General features: G+C 37.0%; 1 protein-coding gene across 5 annotated transcripts in view; it reads right to left on the minus strand.

The window, feature by feature from the left end:
* Sdccag8 (serologically defined colon cancer antigen 8) overlaps window positions 1–18,250 on the minus strand; it is a 220,526-nt gene that overhangs the window by 62,703 nt on the left and 139,573 nt on the right. For 2 of the 5 annotated variants that reach the window (XM_004626832.2, XM_023710181.1), the window contains exons 14-16: window positions 11,913–12,040; window positions 9,660–9,768; window positions 663–794 (exon numbers count right to left, since the gene is read on the minus strand). In XM_004626832.2, coding sequence (XP_004626889.1) covers window positions 663–794; window positions 9,660–9,768; window positions 11,913–12,040 — 369 coding nt within the window. Of the gene's footprint in view, window positions 1–662; window positions 795–6,323; window positions 6,470–8,344; window positions 8,392–9,659; window positions 9,769–11,912; window positions 12,041–18,250 lie in introns of those variants that run through there. The other 3 variants (XM_023710183.1, XR_002820166.1, XM_023710182.1) reach the window with 3 other exon arrangements.

Here is an 18,250-nt window from a genome sequence, read left to right on the forward strand (position 1 = left end):
CCTCTGCAACTTTGAGAATACTATTAGTCTCTGTTTCTGAGTTTTTTAAATCCAGAGAAGCAAGTAATAGTTGCTTAATGACATTTAGTAGGTGGTTATTATTTAGGAGATGACATTTAACAGGTGCTTTTACTTGATCTTTAGATCAAAATGAGCATTACAAGCATGAATATATGGCTGAAGAAACATGCTCAGACAGGTTGGGAGACTTGTTCAAAGTGACACCATAAGAAAGAGGCAAAGAATTTGGAGTCAAATCTTGACTTTAGTAATCGCTGATGAAATATTTAATCTCTTTAAGTCTACTGTATGTTTTATCTTACAAAAAACCACATAAAATCCAGTTCATAGAATAAAAATAGTGAAATTCTCCTATACTACAATACTACCAACTTATACCTCAGAGGTAGATGGCATCCCTCCACTATTCCATGTTAAATCTAATTTTATGTCTTTAGTAAAAATGAATCATTCTCTCTTCTCCACATATAATAAGAACAAGCTACATTGAGGAAGTATAAATACACAAAAGCATTAGATTTTGCGCATATCCCTGGAGTGCATAATGATCCCAATTTCTACTAATTATGTAGCAATTCTCTTGTGGTGAATCAAGCACATTCAATATATGACATCTCAGTTGATCGGTACAGCTTTATTACCTCTCCTTCATTGTCTCATGCACTCTCCCATGCTGGACACACTGCTCCTCCAATTCATTATTTCTCCTCTGTAACTTCTCCAGTTTATGATCTGTATACATTTTTTCCTGACTCAGCAGAGCTATTTCAGATCTAGAGAGGTTAAAACACAGAAATAACAAGCATTAAAAGTTCTTACAACTAGAGCTTGTCTTTATTATATAACCCTTTCTTAAACGTCAGGCTTAAACACATTAGCATAAGAAAATTATTTTATGTAAAATTTTCAGAAACTCCAGAGAATCTAGTAGCAACTCAAGTGCTTGAAAAAATAAACAAATAACGTGCTCTGATAGAAATGCTTCCCCTAAAAAACAATTCAAAAATTATAATGATCAACTATTTTTACAAAGACCATCATTCATTTAACAAATATTTACCGAGTGCTTACTATAGGCCAGCCATCAAGCTGTTGAAGAAACAGTCCCAGGCCTCATTTCTATAGCAGAGTTTCTTTTAGTTAACATAGCCAATTTAATGGCATATGGTTGAATATCAAATAGTTCTGTGATAGTTAATTTTATGTATCAACTTGGCCGCACTGCAGTGCCCAGATGTTTGGCCAAGCATTATTCTGGATGTTTCTGTGAAGGTGTTTTATGGATGAGGTTCACATTTAAAGCAGTGGATTTTGAGTAAAATAGATGATACTTCATGATGTGGACAGGACTTCTTCAGGCCACTGAAGGCTTAACAGAACAAAGGCTGCCTCGGAGCAAGAAGGAATCCTGCCAGCCAGCTGCTTCTACACTTGGGCCACAACTCCTCCTGGGTTCTCCAGGCTTACTGAGCTCTCACAGAGGCAGAAGCCAATATCTCACAATAAATTCTTTTACTTTACTTATTTTTTTTCTTTCTTCTTTCTTTCCCTTTCTTCTCCTCCTCTAAGTATTGAATGCTCTAGATCATGATCAATTCAGGTCTCAAAACAATCAGTCAATAGTTCACTTTTTTTCTGTTTCTCTAGAAAACCCCGGATAATACAAATTCGATCATGAAAAACAACAGTCTTTTGTCTTGTGACTCTTCAAAATCAAGCTAAGACGTGACAATGCTATCAGTTTTGGAAAAACTTTTTCTTCTGACATTGACTTCCACATTTCTAGATGTGTTCAGACCACTAATTCTTGTTCCATTAATTAAGAAATATCTATTGACTTATTATGGTAGATGAAGATTCATTTTATTTTACATGCCTCCTTGCTCTTTTTCCTTCTCCAGCTTTTAGTGTAATTTCTAGACTTTCAGCTGAGGTTCAATTAGCATTAGTATTTACATTATTATGACTACTTTAATACTGGTTCTTGCTATCCTAGTAATTTATTTGCACTGTGTACATTTATTTTCTCCAAATTAGGGGGTGGCTGAGTAGGAAGTCATCTCTTCTAGTAGGAGACTGCCCAAACATCACTGTCGTTTCTTTTTTCTTTTTTGCCGAACTGGGGATTGAACTCAGATCCTGGTGCTTGCCAGGCAAGTGCTTATTTTACTGAGCCATCTCCCCAGCCTAACATTGTCTTTCTTCTTACTGTCGCCATTCTGCTTCCAATAGGAAGATCCTCTAGCATGAACCTGCTCTTGGGTACAATCTAGATTGTCCATGACCCTTGGTAGGTGGAAAAAGAGAGTGAGACTCTCACCTTTCAGTGTGCAAACTTTCTCTTACAACCTCTATTCTAATTTCTGTGCCCCTACTGTAGCCAAAGCCCCCCGGCTTAACCTCTTCAGAGAGGAAGGCCCTAGCCTTCTGGGTACAGGAGGAGCGGTCATCTGGCTGCAAGAGGTGCAGACTGACTCCACAAGTATGGCTTCACCTCTTATATGCTACCTCTGTCTTCCAGGTATTTCTGGAATTGAGAGCAGATCAGTTTAGTTCGCACTACTCTGCTGAGTCAGGTACCATTCCCCTATTTCATTTGGGATCAAAGTACCCTCGCTGGTGATAGCTGATGTTCCCTGGGGCACATACCAAGTTTTCAGTGTTGTAGATGACAACCCAAGCCTCCAAATTGGCAGATCAGAAAGATACCTACCCAAGAAAAACTGTATCCTTGTCATTTTTTAAAATTAAGCTCTCCGTTGTTACTCACTGCTACCACCTCCTCATGCCCGACTGCCTCAACAGCTAGAAAAGGATTAAAATTCTTTTGTATTATCAATAGCGTCTAGGTTAATGATTAGCTTATTTCTTCAAGTTTATAGACTTTTGATGTAAAATTGATATCCTCCCAAGGAAAGATTTTTCTATTAAGTAATATTTGTCTTTTTCCTGTCAGTAAAGGATTTGGATTTGCTAAGGGAAATCTTACCCGAAGAGCAAGTGCTCACATGAATGAAGCACTCTCACCTCATCCCTCATTTTGTTTTTATCTCCTTTCAAGTGTCATCCCGCAGGAAGTTTGTACAGATTAATATCTTGCAGTTCTCAATATGTCAGCACATTTTTTGAAACTACCTCTATGCATACATTATACCTGTATGCATACATTAGTTTATAATTTATTCTTTTGAACTGTGCTCTAACTCTCATGTTTCTTACTAGATATTAAGTGAGAACATAGCTTATCTCATTTTTCAGGTCAGATCAAGTACCCATCTACATTTGTTTTTCTAAATAAGAATTTACTCGTATTTGAAATATTCTCTTTGAATCAATAATTTGTTTTGCCTTTAAAAGTCACATATAATGTAAAATAATTTAGAAGTAGGTATAATAAAAATTTAAGTTAGCACTCCTTCCAAAATTAATATCTTTATTAAATTATACATTAAAATAAATTCTAAAAGAAGAAATGATACTCTTAAGCAAGAGAAGGAAAAAGCACAGAACATTTATTTGTTGTCAGCAACTCTGCACGCAAGTATGTGTTTTCTAAAGGAAAAAAATCACAAAAGAAAAAAGATTCAACAATATGGAAATATAAAACTTTCGCACATTAAAAATCTTACATATTATTTGAAAAAGCTTAGATTTGTGTAGGATATATATTATAGTACTGTTTCTACAAAAAAAAAGTTTGCTTTGCAACTGAGTATCTGGAAAGTTAACTCAGAAATCTATCAATAGGAAACCGATTAGATGACTTTTATACTGGGAAACCAAGATAGTACTATGATTATAAGGCTATTTATTACTGTAGCTTATTGGCCTAAAATATGGCACTGTTGAGAAAGGAAAAACATTAAAAATTAGCATGTATATAATCCCATTTAATAATTTGAATATTTTTAACATGCACATCAAATAGTAATATTGATTATTTCTGGATAGTATAGTCAGCAATATTTGCCCTTTTCATATTTTATGAATTCTTATCATGGACACATTTAAAAAGTTATTTTTATTTTAAAAAATTTAATACAAGGAAAAATATAAATATTGAGAGGTGAGGAAGTTGGTTGGGATGTGAACTTGAAGCTGTTCTAAATTTAGAGATGTTAATTTTAAGAAAATAATTAGGAAAGTATTTACCAAAAATAAGACAAACAAAATGGCAAGCATCATTAAACTACTAATATCACGGCAATATAATTATAATTCAGGAAAGTACAAAGGACATGAAAAAGATCTGCAGAAGAAGAAACAGAAGGGGTCAATAAATATTTGTAAAATATTTAGTTTCAATATTATTCAAACGTATGCATCATAAAACCAGATAATTTTTACATGCTTACTCTATACCAAATAGTAGAATCCATCTTTTAATCAGCTCAGTTTACTGAGAAGATAATTGTTCATTTCCTTTTCTCTGTGATATCAATATGAAGCTCAATAATTTGCCTAAGGTGACCCAAATGGTGATAAGCTAGTCTTTCCAACTCTAAAGGTGCAGTTTACCCACTGCGCAATACTGCCTCTCACTTAAAAAACAAACAAAAAAAAAAACCAAAAAAAAACACAACTCTCTTTCTAATGTCACATACTGATATGAATACATATATAGTGAACAGAATTTAGTATAATACTTAAGTAACACACAATAATACCCTTAAAAGGATTCATAATCTTTAGATAAGCAATCCTCTTTGAGACTTTTTTACTAAAGGAATTAACAAAAATTCAGAATTTTGTACAATGATTGTCATACTGTTCATAAAAGTTAAAAACTGGAAATAGATGATTCAATTAAGTTTTGTTTCCAGAGTGTTTACTGATGTAGAAAAATGGTCATTAATGAGATATTAAGTAAAAAGCAGATGCAAAACTGCATTTATCATAATCTCAATCATAATATAAATGTCTGTGCACATAATAAATTTACATACACACAGAAAATGACTCAAAAGAAATGTGTTAAAAGGTAACAATAGTTATCTCTGAACAGTAACACCACCGGAATTTTTTTCCTTAATTCTTTGTATTTTCCTAGTTCCCAATCTTGAAGATGTCTCACATAATCAAAAATATGAGTGCTATTTCTAAAGTGTGTATTACTATAACATGTGTTACTGTAGCAATCTTTTTCTGCTCTGCATATTTTTCTTTATTTATAGTTATAATTTTCTTACTAACTACCATTTTGACCACTAAAGTTTGTTACATGTGTATAAACATTGCCCTTTAGCTCTGTAGAGCTCAAGATATAGTCAGAATTATGATTTGTAAATTTAAAAAAATACATATACAAACTTACAACTTTCTATGTTAGTTTTGAGATATATTTGTGGCACGATTGTCTTAGTTCATATAACTAACTCTTATCCATTTTCATAGAAAATTTAGGTAATTTCTGGCTTTACAGAATCATGGACTTTCCCCCGCATTTTTCTATAACAGTCACATTGTGTAATTGCATTTGCATGAAATAGAAGATGCATTACTACTGTAATTCGGATTATAATGATAACTGCTTTTTTTTTTTTCAATGACAAGTTTATTATTACACAACTCCCACAAGATAACTGCTTTTAAAAGCAAAAATTTGACACCTTAATTTTTAACTCTTTTAGATTCTGGTTTGACTTTTGGTAACAATTAGCAGAAGGCCAATATAAGCCATCTTATAGAAAATAATTTTTGTCCCAACGTAACATCATCTAAAAATGCAGGGGAAAAAATATAGTTCAACCGGGTGTGTATTCTTTACTTCAATTAAACTCACACAGTTGGATACCTACTGTTGCCAAAACAGTAATATAATTTATACATTATAGTCCACACAGTAAAACTACACTAAAAGTCATTTAACAATATTTATAACACCATAAAATACAGTGTTAAAATATATGAACTGCAATATGTAGCAAAATTATAAAATTTGTTTCTCATCATCAGTGATTAAAACCAGGATCATTGCTCTAGCTTCAATACTCACAACCCTGGTGACAGATTAGAATTCAAATCTTAATGATCAATTTACAATTAACAAGATAGAAGTGAAACAAATTAAACCAACCATTATATATAACGAGACCCCATGGACTCCCATTGTTCCTCTTAATTACAAAACGCAAATTACAAATACACAATGGGCAGTGTTAGACATCAATCCACAAGCCTAGCAACCCAGAAAGTGACAATGACAGAAAAGAAAGAAGAGAAGCAAAGCCACGGAGCCCCGGTTCTGTGCTTTCCTGTTCTTTCAGTGCGCAAATGGAGAGAGGCTAAGCTCTAGCACATACTTGGTCTCCAGCACACGGGATCTCCACTCCGTTGCTGGCAGAAGCTCATTCCCAGCCAGTGCCCAACCTTTCGAGTTCTTCCCAGGCCGGGTTTTAGATCACATTGCAAATTGCACTGCTATTTTACTGCTGATTCATCTAAGAGCCTGGGGAGAGGGAACACTTCCTTCACTTTGATCAAGAAAAATCACAGTTGCACCAAAGATATTTAAATATCTCCATTTACCTCCCTGAAAAACAACTTTATAACTGCAACAAGCTCTGAGAGTACTGGGGAATGCAGAAGGAAGGGTGAGCTAAAGTTTATCTGTGCTTCAACTAAAATCAGCCAGAATGTCTGCCTTGTGCCAATTAAAAGCAAAATGGAATTAATTCTCTTGCCTGATGGTCAAAAGCAAGCTATAAAAATGCACAGAATTGGCATTTCATTTTGGGTTTTAAAATGGTTTTAGCGTGCGTGCCATTCACAAAGCCTGGGGTTGCAGACACCACTCCACGCACCGTGTGGAATACACAGTGCAGCAGGAACAGTGCTGATCACTCTGGAGGCTTCCAGAGAACAGAAGCAAGCCTCACGGTCACAATGCGACTTGCGCTCTACTTGGGGAGGACACACACAACAGACACACGCTCAGAGGTACCACTTCGAAACATTTTCACAGAGCAGCCTAGCAGGAGGGTGGGCACAGAGGATGAAGATCCGGGCATGGCGTGCCCAGGCTGCCAGCTTTCCTAGTGATTCTGCAGGGGCTCTAGTCCAGTGACTAGATCTGTGCATAAAAAAGCTGATTTTAAATAGTAGGAGTCCATTTGGTTAGGGTGGCATTTTGAATAACTTACAACTCTTTGAGAAATGGTGATGTTAAAGAAAGGCAGGCATAAAATGTGCTTTAAATTATTGGTCAATATAAAGCAAATACACCAGCTTTCAGAGAAAATTTTACTGTGGTACTATGTGGAAAATCTGGACCATGGTTATCATATGGATTAGATGATTATTTTGGAGACTGAGTTGCCAGAGTGACCAAACTTCAGAACATTTTCTAAAGTTTAAAGCAATGGGGAAGTTATTTACCCAAAACATTTGGTACAGGGAATAAAGAAGCACATTCTGGGAAGGCTTCTACAAGGCTTATTACTTTTACAATTTTTACTTAAAAAGAAACACGCTAAGTCCTTCAAGTTTTATAGCTGGTTTCAAAATAATGGTTATATGAAAGTAGAATGCTAAATTTGGCATAAGTGAGTTGCTGAAAATGTTTATTATAAAGCTGGGGAGAAAGAAGACTAAATTGATAAAAGATTAAAGGCAAACAGATGACCCTAAAAATTACAATTTAACCTACTTACTCCTGTTGTTTTGAAAGCTTTTAGAGAATCTTAAAAGTTTAAAAAATAGTAATTGGTCAAATATTTATCACTTGCCAGGGCTTAGCTTTGAATCAATGTGTAGGTATAATAGGTGTTCATTTTAATTCATCAGATTTATCAAACCAAGTGCCAGAATGCGACCTGCAACATAACCAGATCCATCCTTTCTTGTGGCTGCTTTGCCCTTTAACAGGTTTTCACTGTGATGTAGACTTTGTCTATGAGGAAAACAGAACTGAGACCTTCCCTGGAAAAGGCAGTAGGAATCTGGTGAAGTGTCTGCCAAATGATCAGTCAAAACCCTTAAAGACACATAACCAATGACAGCGGCAGCAGCTATGTGTATTGCTATGGGTTAGCGCTGCACCGGTGCTTCACACGGTGGACCTACGTATTTGTGTATTCTGCATTTATTTTAAACACCAGAGTTGAGCATCTGCAGACTTTGGTGTCCAGGAGGGCTCTGAGGGACACTGCTATAAGAAGCCATGCCTGGGTGTCTGCTTATCCGCACACGCAGTTCTCTTTCCTATAATAATACTGTAACAGTTTTAGTAACATTCTTACAGATGGAGAAGCTGAGGTTAGGAGAGATCAAGCAATGTGCCCCAAGCTACACAGTTCAATGGCAAACCAAGATCTAAACCTACCGTTTTTTGAATTATAAAACATCTGTTCCTACACGTTGCCTGTCGCCCTAAGGGAACAGGCTGACAGAAGACAAGTCAGTTTGTTTAGTTCGTTCATTCATTCGTTCATTCATTCATTCATTCATTCATTCACTCAACATATATGTATTGAGTGCCACCTATATGTCAAATACAAAGCAACAATTCCACTTATAACGTGTAGTGGTCAGGAGCTGGGGGAACCAGAAGCAAGGAAAACTGAAGATATGCTGAAGTTCAATTTCACTAGGCCAGGAGGGAGTAAGTTCTAGAAGAGGACCTTGGGGATATTAGAGGAGGAAAAGGGGGCCCAGCAACACATAGTACAGGTTAACCCCAGTCCTCAGGTTAGCTCTTAAATGCCCAGTAAGCCAGCTGCATACAAATGTAAAGGTTAAGTTTTCCTTCATAACAGTTCTTATCATTGCTACTGTTGCCTGAATTCTCTCATTTTTCTCTCTCTTTCCTTCCTTCCTTCTCTCCCTCCCTTCATCCTCCTCCTTCTTCTCCTACCTTCCCTTTCCTCTCCCTCTCCCTGTCCCTCTTCTTTTCTCTCCTCTGAGAAGGGATCTCTCTATGTTGCCCAGGCTGGCTTCAAAGTCCTGAGCATAAATAGTCCTCTGTCTTGGCCTCCCAAGTTGCCAAGATTGCCACCATACCCAGCTGACCTGAATTTTCCGTAGTAGTAGACATAAAACATTGTGACTACTGTAAGAAAGACTGTTGACATTGGAACCAGAAATGCGTTGGTAAGAAACGTAGTTCTCTGACTCAACAGTTATTTAAACCAGTATTTTGATTTCCCTATCAAAGAAGACAAGAATTCCTGTCCTGAGTCGTCGTGAGAATTAAGTAATGTGTATCAAGCACCTTTATCTCTTTAATTTCTCGAATCATTTGGTCTACAGATAACTTTTGTGCATTCACAGAGGATTGCATTAATAGATTAAGATATGTTAACTATACTAGTAGACTTTAAAACTGCTTGATTTACTGTGTCCTTTATAGAATAACTACTACTTTAACCTTGATATTCTGAAACTTTGTATTTCAATTCTAAACATTAAAGCAGTCAAATACTTGTATGAATAGATAATTATGAAAAATGTCAAAGTGTTTGTATAGATAGTTCAGAAAATATCAGAGAATAAGAAAACAGAGAAAATATTTTTATAGGAGATATATCTATAGGTAGCTAATTTTAATAGTATGTTCTAACACTGGTGATGCTGATTTTCAAAGAAAAAAATGACAGTAACCAAACAGTGGTCTGAAAGCATTGTGCAACTTCACCTACCTGCTTTTTTTAGAGATCTGCTCCAGTTTCTTGACTAGTGAACAGCACTCTTCCTTTAACTTTATCAAAAATGTGTTCTGGGAGGTCATCAACGAATACTGTTCATTTTCTAGGAACAACAAAAAACCCCCAACAACATCACGTTTATTGCTGTACCTTTGAATGCTTCCACATGTAAAGCAGTAAAGTGCTTTTAGATCACTACATATTTCCTAGAAGCCACTAGACCACTCTCAGTACCCTAATTTAAAGGTATTATCTGGTAAGACACAGAATCATGTGAAATGTTTATTTTTCTAATAGAATTATACACCAGCAACATTTTTGATCATATCAGCTTGCTGTAACATTTTAGTTTACCATGTTCATAAATTGTCAAATACCTCAAGTGGAGTCATGGATGCTTATATCTTTGTAACATGCAAGATATTATATTTTTATTTTGACAATTTTACTATAAACTGTCAAAAATATCACAACCAGATAATTCAAAACTAAAATCACAGAGGAATTCTCTTTTACACTGTAATTCATGCTTTCTGTTTCACATCTGAGCAGTTTACCAGCACCTCCCCCGCTTGAATCCTGTATACACTTCTCTAATTACGAAGGTGGGATATATGATTTTCCTTAGAATCTGCAACTTTTTGTCAATAGCATGTGCTTCAGTGGAGATCTGGTCAAAGAAATTGAGGGCAGTGGGGTGTGTGTGTGTGTGTGTGTGTGTGTGCACACGCAAAATAAATGAAAGCGTTCATAAGGTGATTTAACAGTTAAAAGTTCTTATGTAATGCTCTGCCTAAGTCTGCCTAAGATTCTGGATCACTGGGCTCTTGCTAGCATGGGGGAAAGTAATCATTTATCCTGTAACTCGTTCTTTGTGCTTTTTGTGTAAAAACATCTACTGAATCTGGTGAATTTTCATATCTTCTGGCCAAATGCTGTGAGAAGAAAATCGCTACTGAAAGCGCTAGAGGGAATTGTGAGTCACTGTGGCATTTGCTTCTTTATAAGTAAACAGATTATTTAATATATTTCATGTTGGTGAATTCTTCACCTGTGGACTAAGGAATAATGTTTTACTGTGTCATCAAACACAATATACATAAATACGGTGACTATTACCTCTGTATGCATAAGGTTTAATAGGCCCTTCATTCCCTTTCAATTTTAGTTAATGATGGCCAAAAAAGCATAGTATACAAAGCAAAATAAATCAAGGCACTAAAATTAAGCAACATTTTTCTGGAAGAGACAGGATCAATTAAACTTTTGTTTTAATAGTACAATCAGCATGAAGTATGTGGTGTGGAATTATAATGACTGACACTGTCTTGTTTTGACTAACACTGTCTGTGAACACACAACTCAAAAGTGAAAGGAACTACATAATGCTCTGACTGAACAAATCAAACTGCCTATTTTCAAAGTGCATTTTACTTTCAAATTAAAGGTAAAGAGTCGCTGGCCAACTCTGTCTGCAGAATAGTGCCAATGTGATGAAAGATGGCAATTTTTAGCCAAGCTGCCAGCTGTGGTCAATGCCTTGTATTAGTGAATTTTAACAGCAGTTGTGAGAACTTGAAGAATGCAAAGGATTAAACATCACTCTAGATTGGATTGGGGGAGGTGGGGAAATCATACAAATGCTAAAAATGTTCGAAGCTGCAAAGATTAAATAAAGGAACATATCAATTTGGAGCCACTGAATTACATCCAGCTGCGACAGTGAATTAAGAACCGATTAATGGCTAAAGCTTTTCTCCAGTTTGGATGCTGAAGCAAACTCATTAGGCTTTTAGAGTAGCTATAATGTGTGTACTGTGGGAACTGTTCAATGCTATTCAGGAGACTCTAACTGTAAGCTCAGAGCATTTCCCGCAGAGCTTCTGATGCTATTTTCTTTATATAACATGTGTGCCTGAAAACCCAGCCAAAAACAAGCCCTTTGTTTTTCTACTTTGTTGTGGTCTCTCTCAGCTTTACGTTTCTTGAACACAGGTAAATAAACTCATAATCCAGATGGTGCAACAGATGTGAGAGCAGCACTCTGAAATCAACAGACAGTGGGCAATACTTTCCATTTTCTCTTTTAAACGCTAACTAATATGTAATTCGGAATCTCCGGTGTAGTTAGCATCTGCTCCCTTCGGCCAGCCAAAGGTTACAGGTGTTCCTGATGTCATTTCACAGTAAGGCGTGGGCCCGGCTTGTGAGCGAATGCCCAGGCTCTAATCTTTCCCTACCACCTACCAGTTTTGTCATGCTGGGCCTCCATTTGCTGTATCTTCTGTGTCAGCTCCTGCTCTCTTTGCTGGGCCTGAAGGGCTTGGGCCTTTGCTTCGTTGCTAAGGCTCTGCTGAATGCTATCTTTTTCCAGTCTGCGAAACAGAGAGGAGACACACAGAAATGTAATCAGCAGATGCACAAATCTCCATCATTTTCCCCATGGATCACAGAGAGCTGATGGGTAGTAGATCGTTAAGCGTAAGAAAAGAACAGTCTTCGCACAGATCCAACCTCCAGCCCCAGGAAGGAAAACTCCCAAGGACTTTTCTTACACTGTTAAATACATACCATGAGTCCAAATGAAGTGAAGAATTCAGTTCTAAAATTTAAAAATCAGGACAGGTGATCTTTTGTATTAAAGCAAACATATCCTTTTTTCCTGCAACATTTCTCATAGCTTTGTGCTACCAATTAATCTTTCATCTTTGATATGGTCAATATTTCCTAAAGATCTTGGAATTGTACAAAGAACATGACTTAATTCCTAGTTAAAGTAAAATTTACATTCTTAAAATTTAGGCTTTGAGAGCCACTTATGATTTTCTTCTGAAATTTGAAATTGAATCTCAAATATGCTTCAGGAAACTATCTATAGGCCAGTGAATTCTATGGTGCTACACGCATATTTTTATTAAATATTTTCACACATAATGTGAATGTAAGTATTAAAATGTGTGACTTAGCTTGGCACTTCAGAAGAAAATTTCTCTTAGGTCATACTGAAAGAAACTTCAGGGTGAAGAGCTTCTATAGACAATGATAACATCCCACCCTATTGCAATAGGACGTTGACCTATTCAGCAGGCCATTTTCCAATCCCAGTGGTTCCTAAAGAGAGGACTTCTAAGCAATTAGAACCCAAGCCATGCATAATACCTCCTTGCTGGCAGCACCATGGACACTGACACTGTATCTTGCCATTCATGGATACACATGTGACACACATGCTTACACACACACACACACACACACACACACTCACACGAGTTGATTCTCAAGTAAGTAACATGAGGGTTTCCTTCAACTGAATAGTTTTTTCTAACTCCTGATCTCCTTGTGGGCATTTCTCATCCATGCTGCTTTAGTTTACTAATTGAGATATTTACTGCCTAGCCTTTGCCAAACTAAAAATAAACAATTCCATAAAGCTATCACTACCAGTCTATGTACCGCTGTGGAACTTCAATTCACTGGTTTCTAATTATAAAACAACATAAGGAAAGCCTGTATTGAAATTGGTCAATGCATGTGGTAACGTTGTAGTGTAAAATTCTAGAATGAAAATACACCCACACCTCACTCAAATGGAATCATCGGGGGTCCACACTAAATGTGAAATAAGGTCCCTTCTGGTCGTTCTAACAACAACACCCCCTGGATGTGGGCCAAGGTCTTGTCTCACACTTACTTCCAAACTAGTATATTGCAACAAATGGATAGTCAGACGAGGATACTTTTTGCCTCCCCCATCACACCAGGCATTTTCTGGCTATAGATCCTTGCACATGTCTCCTCTCCTGGAATACCCTCTGCCCATCATCCAATCCCCCGCATGATGGATACTATTTCTCTAGGGATTAGCTCTACAACCTTCTCTGGCCTTCATCTCCTGAATTAATTATTCCCTCCAAGACCTCAGTACACATTGTACACACCTGAAAAGAAGCACTGATTCTGTGTAGTTACTGGATCACATGTCCGCTTCCTTTTGTAATCTCTGTTTTGTTCTGGCCTGAGCCCAGCCCAGCACTTCACACACAGAAAGTGAGCACTCAATGTCAAATGGCGAGATTTTCTCACACCCCTGCTATTAAAGAGGGAGGCCTCTGAGTGAAATTAGAGAACCTGCTCTTACATGAAGGAGGCAAACATTATTCAGACATTTAGAGAAGAGGGCTTGTTCCTGGCTTTGTCAGCTGGAGATTGTCTTGTAGGAGGAAGCAGTTTGAATAGCTCTAGGGACGTTCACTCAGTAGACCTTTGGCAGAGCAGGGGACACTGGAAGGGAGCCCTGGGCCTCTGAGTTCCCTAATAGTTGGGTGATCATAAAATGCACTGTTCAAAAGCAATATGTGTTTGTGTGAAAAGAGGCATTATTAATAATTATATCAAAAAAAGTTAAGACTTGAGACTACCCATCACAAACTAGGACTTTTAGGACCCCAACATTGAGGGGTTGCCAATCTTGCCATCAAATTTTACAATGGAAATGCTTCTGAGTTACATGTCAACACATTTTTTTTTCTTGTTTATTTTACTTTGTTTTGTATTTTTGTTATTTTTTCTTAGCAGTACTGGGACTTGTACCCAGGGCCTTTGTACTTTGCACTGAGCTACATTCCCAGCCCTTTCTTATTTATTATTATTATTATTTTTATTTTGAGACTGGACTTCATTAAATCATCAAATTATTCAAACTGACCCCAAATTTTGATCTTCCTGCAGTAGCCTCCCTGAGTATCTGGGGTTACAGGCATAAGCTAACATCTCCTGCTCAACTTGCATTTCTTGACTTCTTGCCCAATTTCTACCCTATTTAAAAGAATGTATCATATTTTCATCACATAAAAACATGGCACATTACTGTTTTCTTTCTTTTTTATGCATTTAGGACAGGGTCTACAGGGTCTCACTACGTAGATTGGATTTGTAGTGATTCTCCTGTTTTCACCTTCCCAAGTACTGGGATTACAGGTGCACTCCACTACACTCAGTCTCAATTGCTGCCTCAGCACACAAACCCGGCCACTGCACTCTGCCTAAGTAGGCGCTTTAGTCCGCTGAGCTATCTGGCCGGCCTACATTGCTGTTTTCCTTCTTCCTTTCTCCTTTCTCTTCCCTCCTCTGTTGCCCAATCTCCTTGCAGGCTCTTCCTGGCTTTTTATACAGCCTCACAAGGTTAGAAACGAAAGGGAATCTCAATTTGTTTCCTTAAATCAAGCTCTCACTTTATAATCGAAAAACAACAGCCCGTGTTGAAATCTCTGAAGCCCATAAAGCATTTTCAATCTACTCATCAATTACAGAGCGAATACTTTAAGTGTGAAGGTAGAATCAAGAATATTTTTTCTCAGGAAAACCTATTTATAACACTCCAGAGCAGTGTTGGTGAGCCTATGGCATGCATGTTCCATGTTTTTTTTCTAATTTTTTTTTAAGACAAAGGATGCTAAAGTATGAGTTGTGTTTTCTATACTAAAACCTCAGGATTCAGGTGTAATTATAGTGTTTGCAGTTTGAAATAAGTGGGTTTTGGGTTGCAGTTTAGGCACTCACCTCCAAAAGATTCACCATCACTGCTCTAGAAGAAGTAATAAAAACCACTTAGATATCTAAGGGAAAGGACTAGAGAATTCATGTCAATCTGTTAAATATTTATCACAATTCCACTATGTAAAAGACATTGCTGGGCACTGGGTCAAATGAGACATAATCCTTGCCTTTGTAGGGAGTTCAAACTGGGAGGGATAAAGATAAATGTGGGACTTCATAGGAAGGCATAAGGGAAAAACTACCAGGTCATAGGAAAATGATTCTAGCTGGATCTGGGACCTTCTAAAGGAAAGCTACCCCAGTCTTCCCCACATGGCTTTCTTTCAGTCTCATTCAAAACACTGATGATCTTATTTAACCAAGTTTGTAGATAGGCTTATTTTACAAATTGCAATGGCAGTAAAGATGATTTTGGTAGTTATTAAAACAGGGCTGCAGGATTTATTCACAAGGAAAAAACTAGAAAGAAACTAAATGCCCATCACCTGCTAAATGGATAAACAGATTGCGGTACAGCCTTACAAAAGAGTGCTAGGAATACTAGCAATAAAGGGAACCAGCTGCTGTTACATACAACACCTAGATGAACCTCAAAAGCAATCTGCTTAAAGGAGCCAGACACCAAAGACATATTTTATGACTTCATTTGCATAACATTCTTGAAAAGTAAACACTAGAATGACAGAAAGATCAGTGTTGCCAGGTCCTGTAGGCAGGGAAGGGGTCTGGTGGAGGTTCTGCTTGATAAAAATGTTTGTATAATGATTATGATGATTCCACAACTGTATACATTTGTCAAACTATATATAACTGCACACTTAAAGTTTGTAACTTTTAATGTACTTAAATTTACCTCATTTAAGCTGACTTTAAAAAGTAGCAAATGTTCTAGCATAGAAACATCCATTTTTATTCTTCAAGTTCTCTGCATTACCTGTAATCCACATACCCACTGGCCACGCTACTGTTCTCATGACAAAAACTCAAGACTTACAGGAATGGGCAAGCACTGGCTAGGTCTCAAGCACACAATAGTATGCGAGAACTTCTTCTAGTTACAGAGTTAGAGGGCTGTATTTTCTAAAAATGAGTCTACAGTGGATTAAAGCACCTGCTTAGGCAGATGCAGGGGCTGGGAGTTCAATCCCCTGGCCTGCAGTGCCGGCCCTGCCCCTGGGGGGCAATGAGATGGCAATTGAGACTGCATGTGGTGGCATGCACCTGTAATCCTAGCACTTGGGAGGCTGAAAACAGAAGGATCACTATGAATCGGATCTGCGCAGTGAGACCCTGTACACCCTGTCCTAAAATAAAAAAAAATAAATAAAATAAAAATAATAAAAATGAGTCTAATGTTTACCACTACACTTTGTTTCACTTTTAAATCCTGCCATTTAAAATATGTCCATGTCACAGAGCAAAAATGACTTGTAAATAGTTGTTTAAAGGGATAGTTTGCTTTTTATTTTTTATTTTAAAAAGAAAAGAACAAAACTGACAAAAACAAAGATAAAAACAAAACAAAAGAACCCAATAAAAATGATACACGACTGCAAAACAAGATGACAGGAAATTAACAATAATTGTTACATTGCATATTACTATCTTCAAAGTGCTTACTCAGATTACCAAATAGAGGCATGCAAGATTGATCAAACAACGAGGCACTAACTGTTGCTTTAAATAAACCAATAGAAATTAGTAGTACAATTATCTCAGCTATCTTATATATATTTCCTCCTTCCTTCTTTTTCTGTTCTCCTTTTCCTTATCCCATTTGTTCTTTCCTTTTGAGCAGTTTCTCTTTCACAATATCTACTGCACCTTTCAGATCCTATTTACTCTTTCAGGTTTTTAACCCTAGGGAGACAGTACAATGTTTGTATATGAGGGTCTGATTTACTTCAGTTAAGTGTATGGTCTCAAGTGGTATCCATTTACCTATCAAAGCCTCAAGTTTATCACTCTTTACAGTTGAGTAACAGTCCATTGTATAAAGGACCACATCTAAAAATTAGTTTAAATTTTATAGCCCGTTTGAGGAATTAAGAGTTTTTGATGGTCTTCAAGTTCAAAAATAAGCCTGAGAGAGGAATGATAAATTCATCAAGTCTGAGAACCAGGACCTGAGAGTGATGGTAACTGAGGTACCCGTCCCATTAGCCTTGTCTCTGTCGCCTTTTTCCTTGTGTTGGAAGTGTAGTACTAGATATACAGCCTGCTGGGTTGAAAAGTGTCTCCTTGCGACAGTAGCATATCTGTGTGAGAAAACTCACAAGAAGGGGTTGGGAGTATGGCTCAATGGTGAATCATTTACTCAGCATTGGAAGGCACTGGATTCAATGCCCAGCACCATAAAGAAAAAAAACAAACAAAAAGAACTTCTGAGGAGATTTGTAACATACTTACTAACTTCTTGAAGGCATATATAGAGAGGTAACAGGGAAACCATTCTTGAAGGCATATAGAGAGGTAGCAGGGAGGAACTTATGCTACTGTGATTTCAAAGACAAGCTGTCTACGTAGCCCAATATCAGTAATATTAGCTTTGATTAATGGAGCTACATCATCAATGTGATAGACATATTTCATTACAGCCCTTATGGATGGGGAGAGAAATCAGTCATTTGTAATGTTCAGAAATTTTCAGTGTAAATATTTCCACCACAGCCCATTTTAAGCAACACAAAGTGACACCACTGAATATCATGTTGGGAAGAAACACACACAAGTAGCTTTTGTGACCTGGTATGAGCTAGCCACACTGCCCCCATTGATTAGGCAAACAACCCGCACCCAGGACTCTCCACTGTAATGTTACTACTTTCCACTCTGTAATTTTTTGTAGGATGAATTTGGCAAATACCTTATTCCTCATCAAACTCCCACTACTAGTTTAATTTTTTTTCACTACTAGTTTTACATTAGATGATGAGTTTCCACGCCATCATTCTTTTTCTACCTATATTAGTTAACATTGTCCCATTAGGACTAGTTCCCTTTCTCTTTCAATTATTAATATGCTTTTA

Source organism: Octodon degus, unplaced genomic scaffold (assembly GCF_000260255.1).
Source record: "Octodon degus isolate 3935 unplaced genomic scaffold, OctDeg1.0 scaffold00017, whole genome shotgun sequence".
NCBI classification, from domain to species: domain Eukaryota; kingdom Metazoa; phylum Chordata; class Mammalia; order Rodentia; family Octodontidae; genus Octodon; species Octodon degus.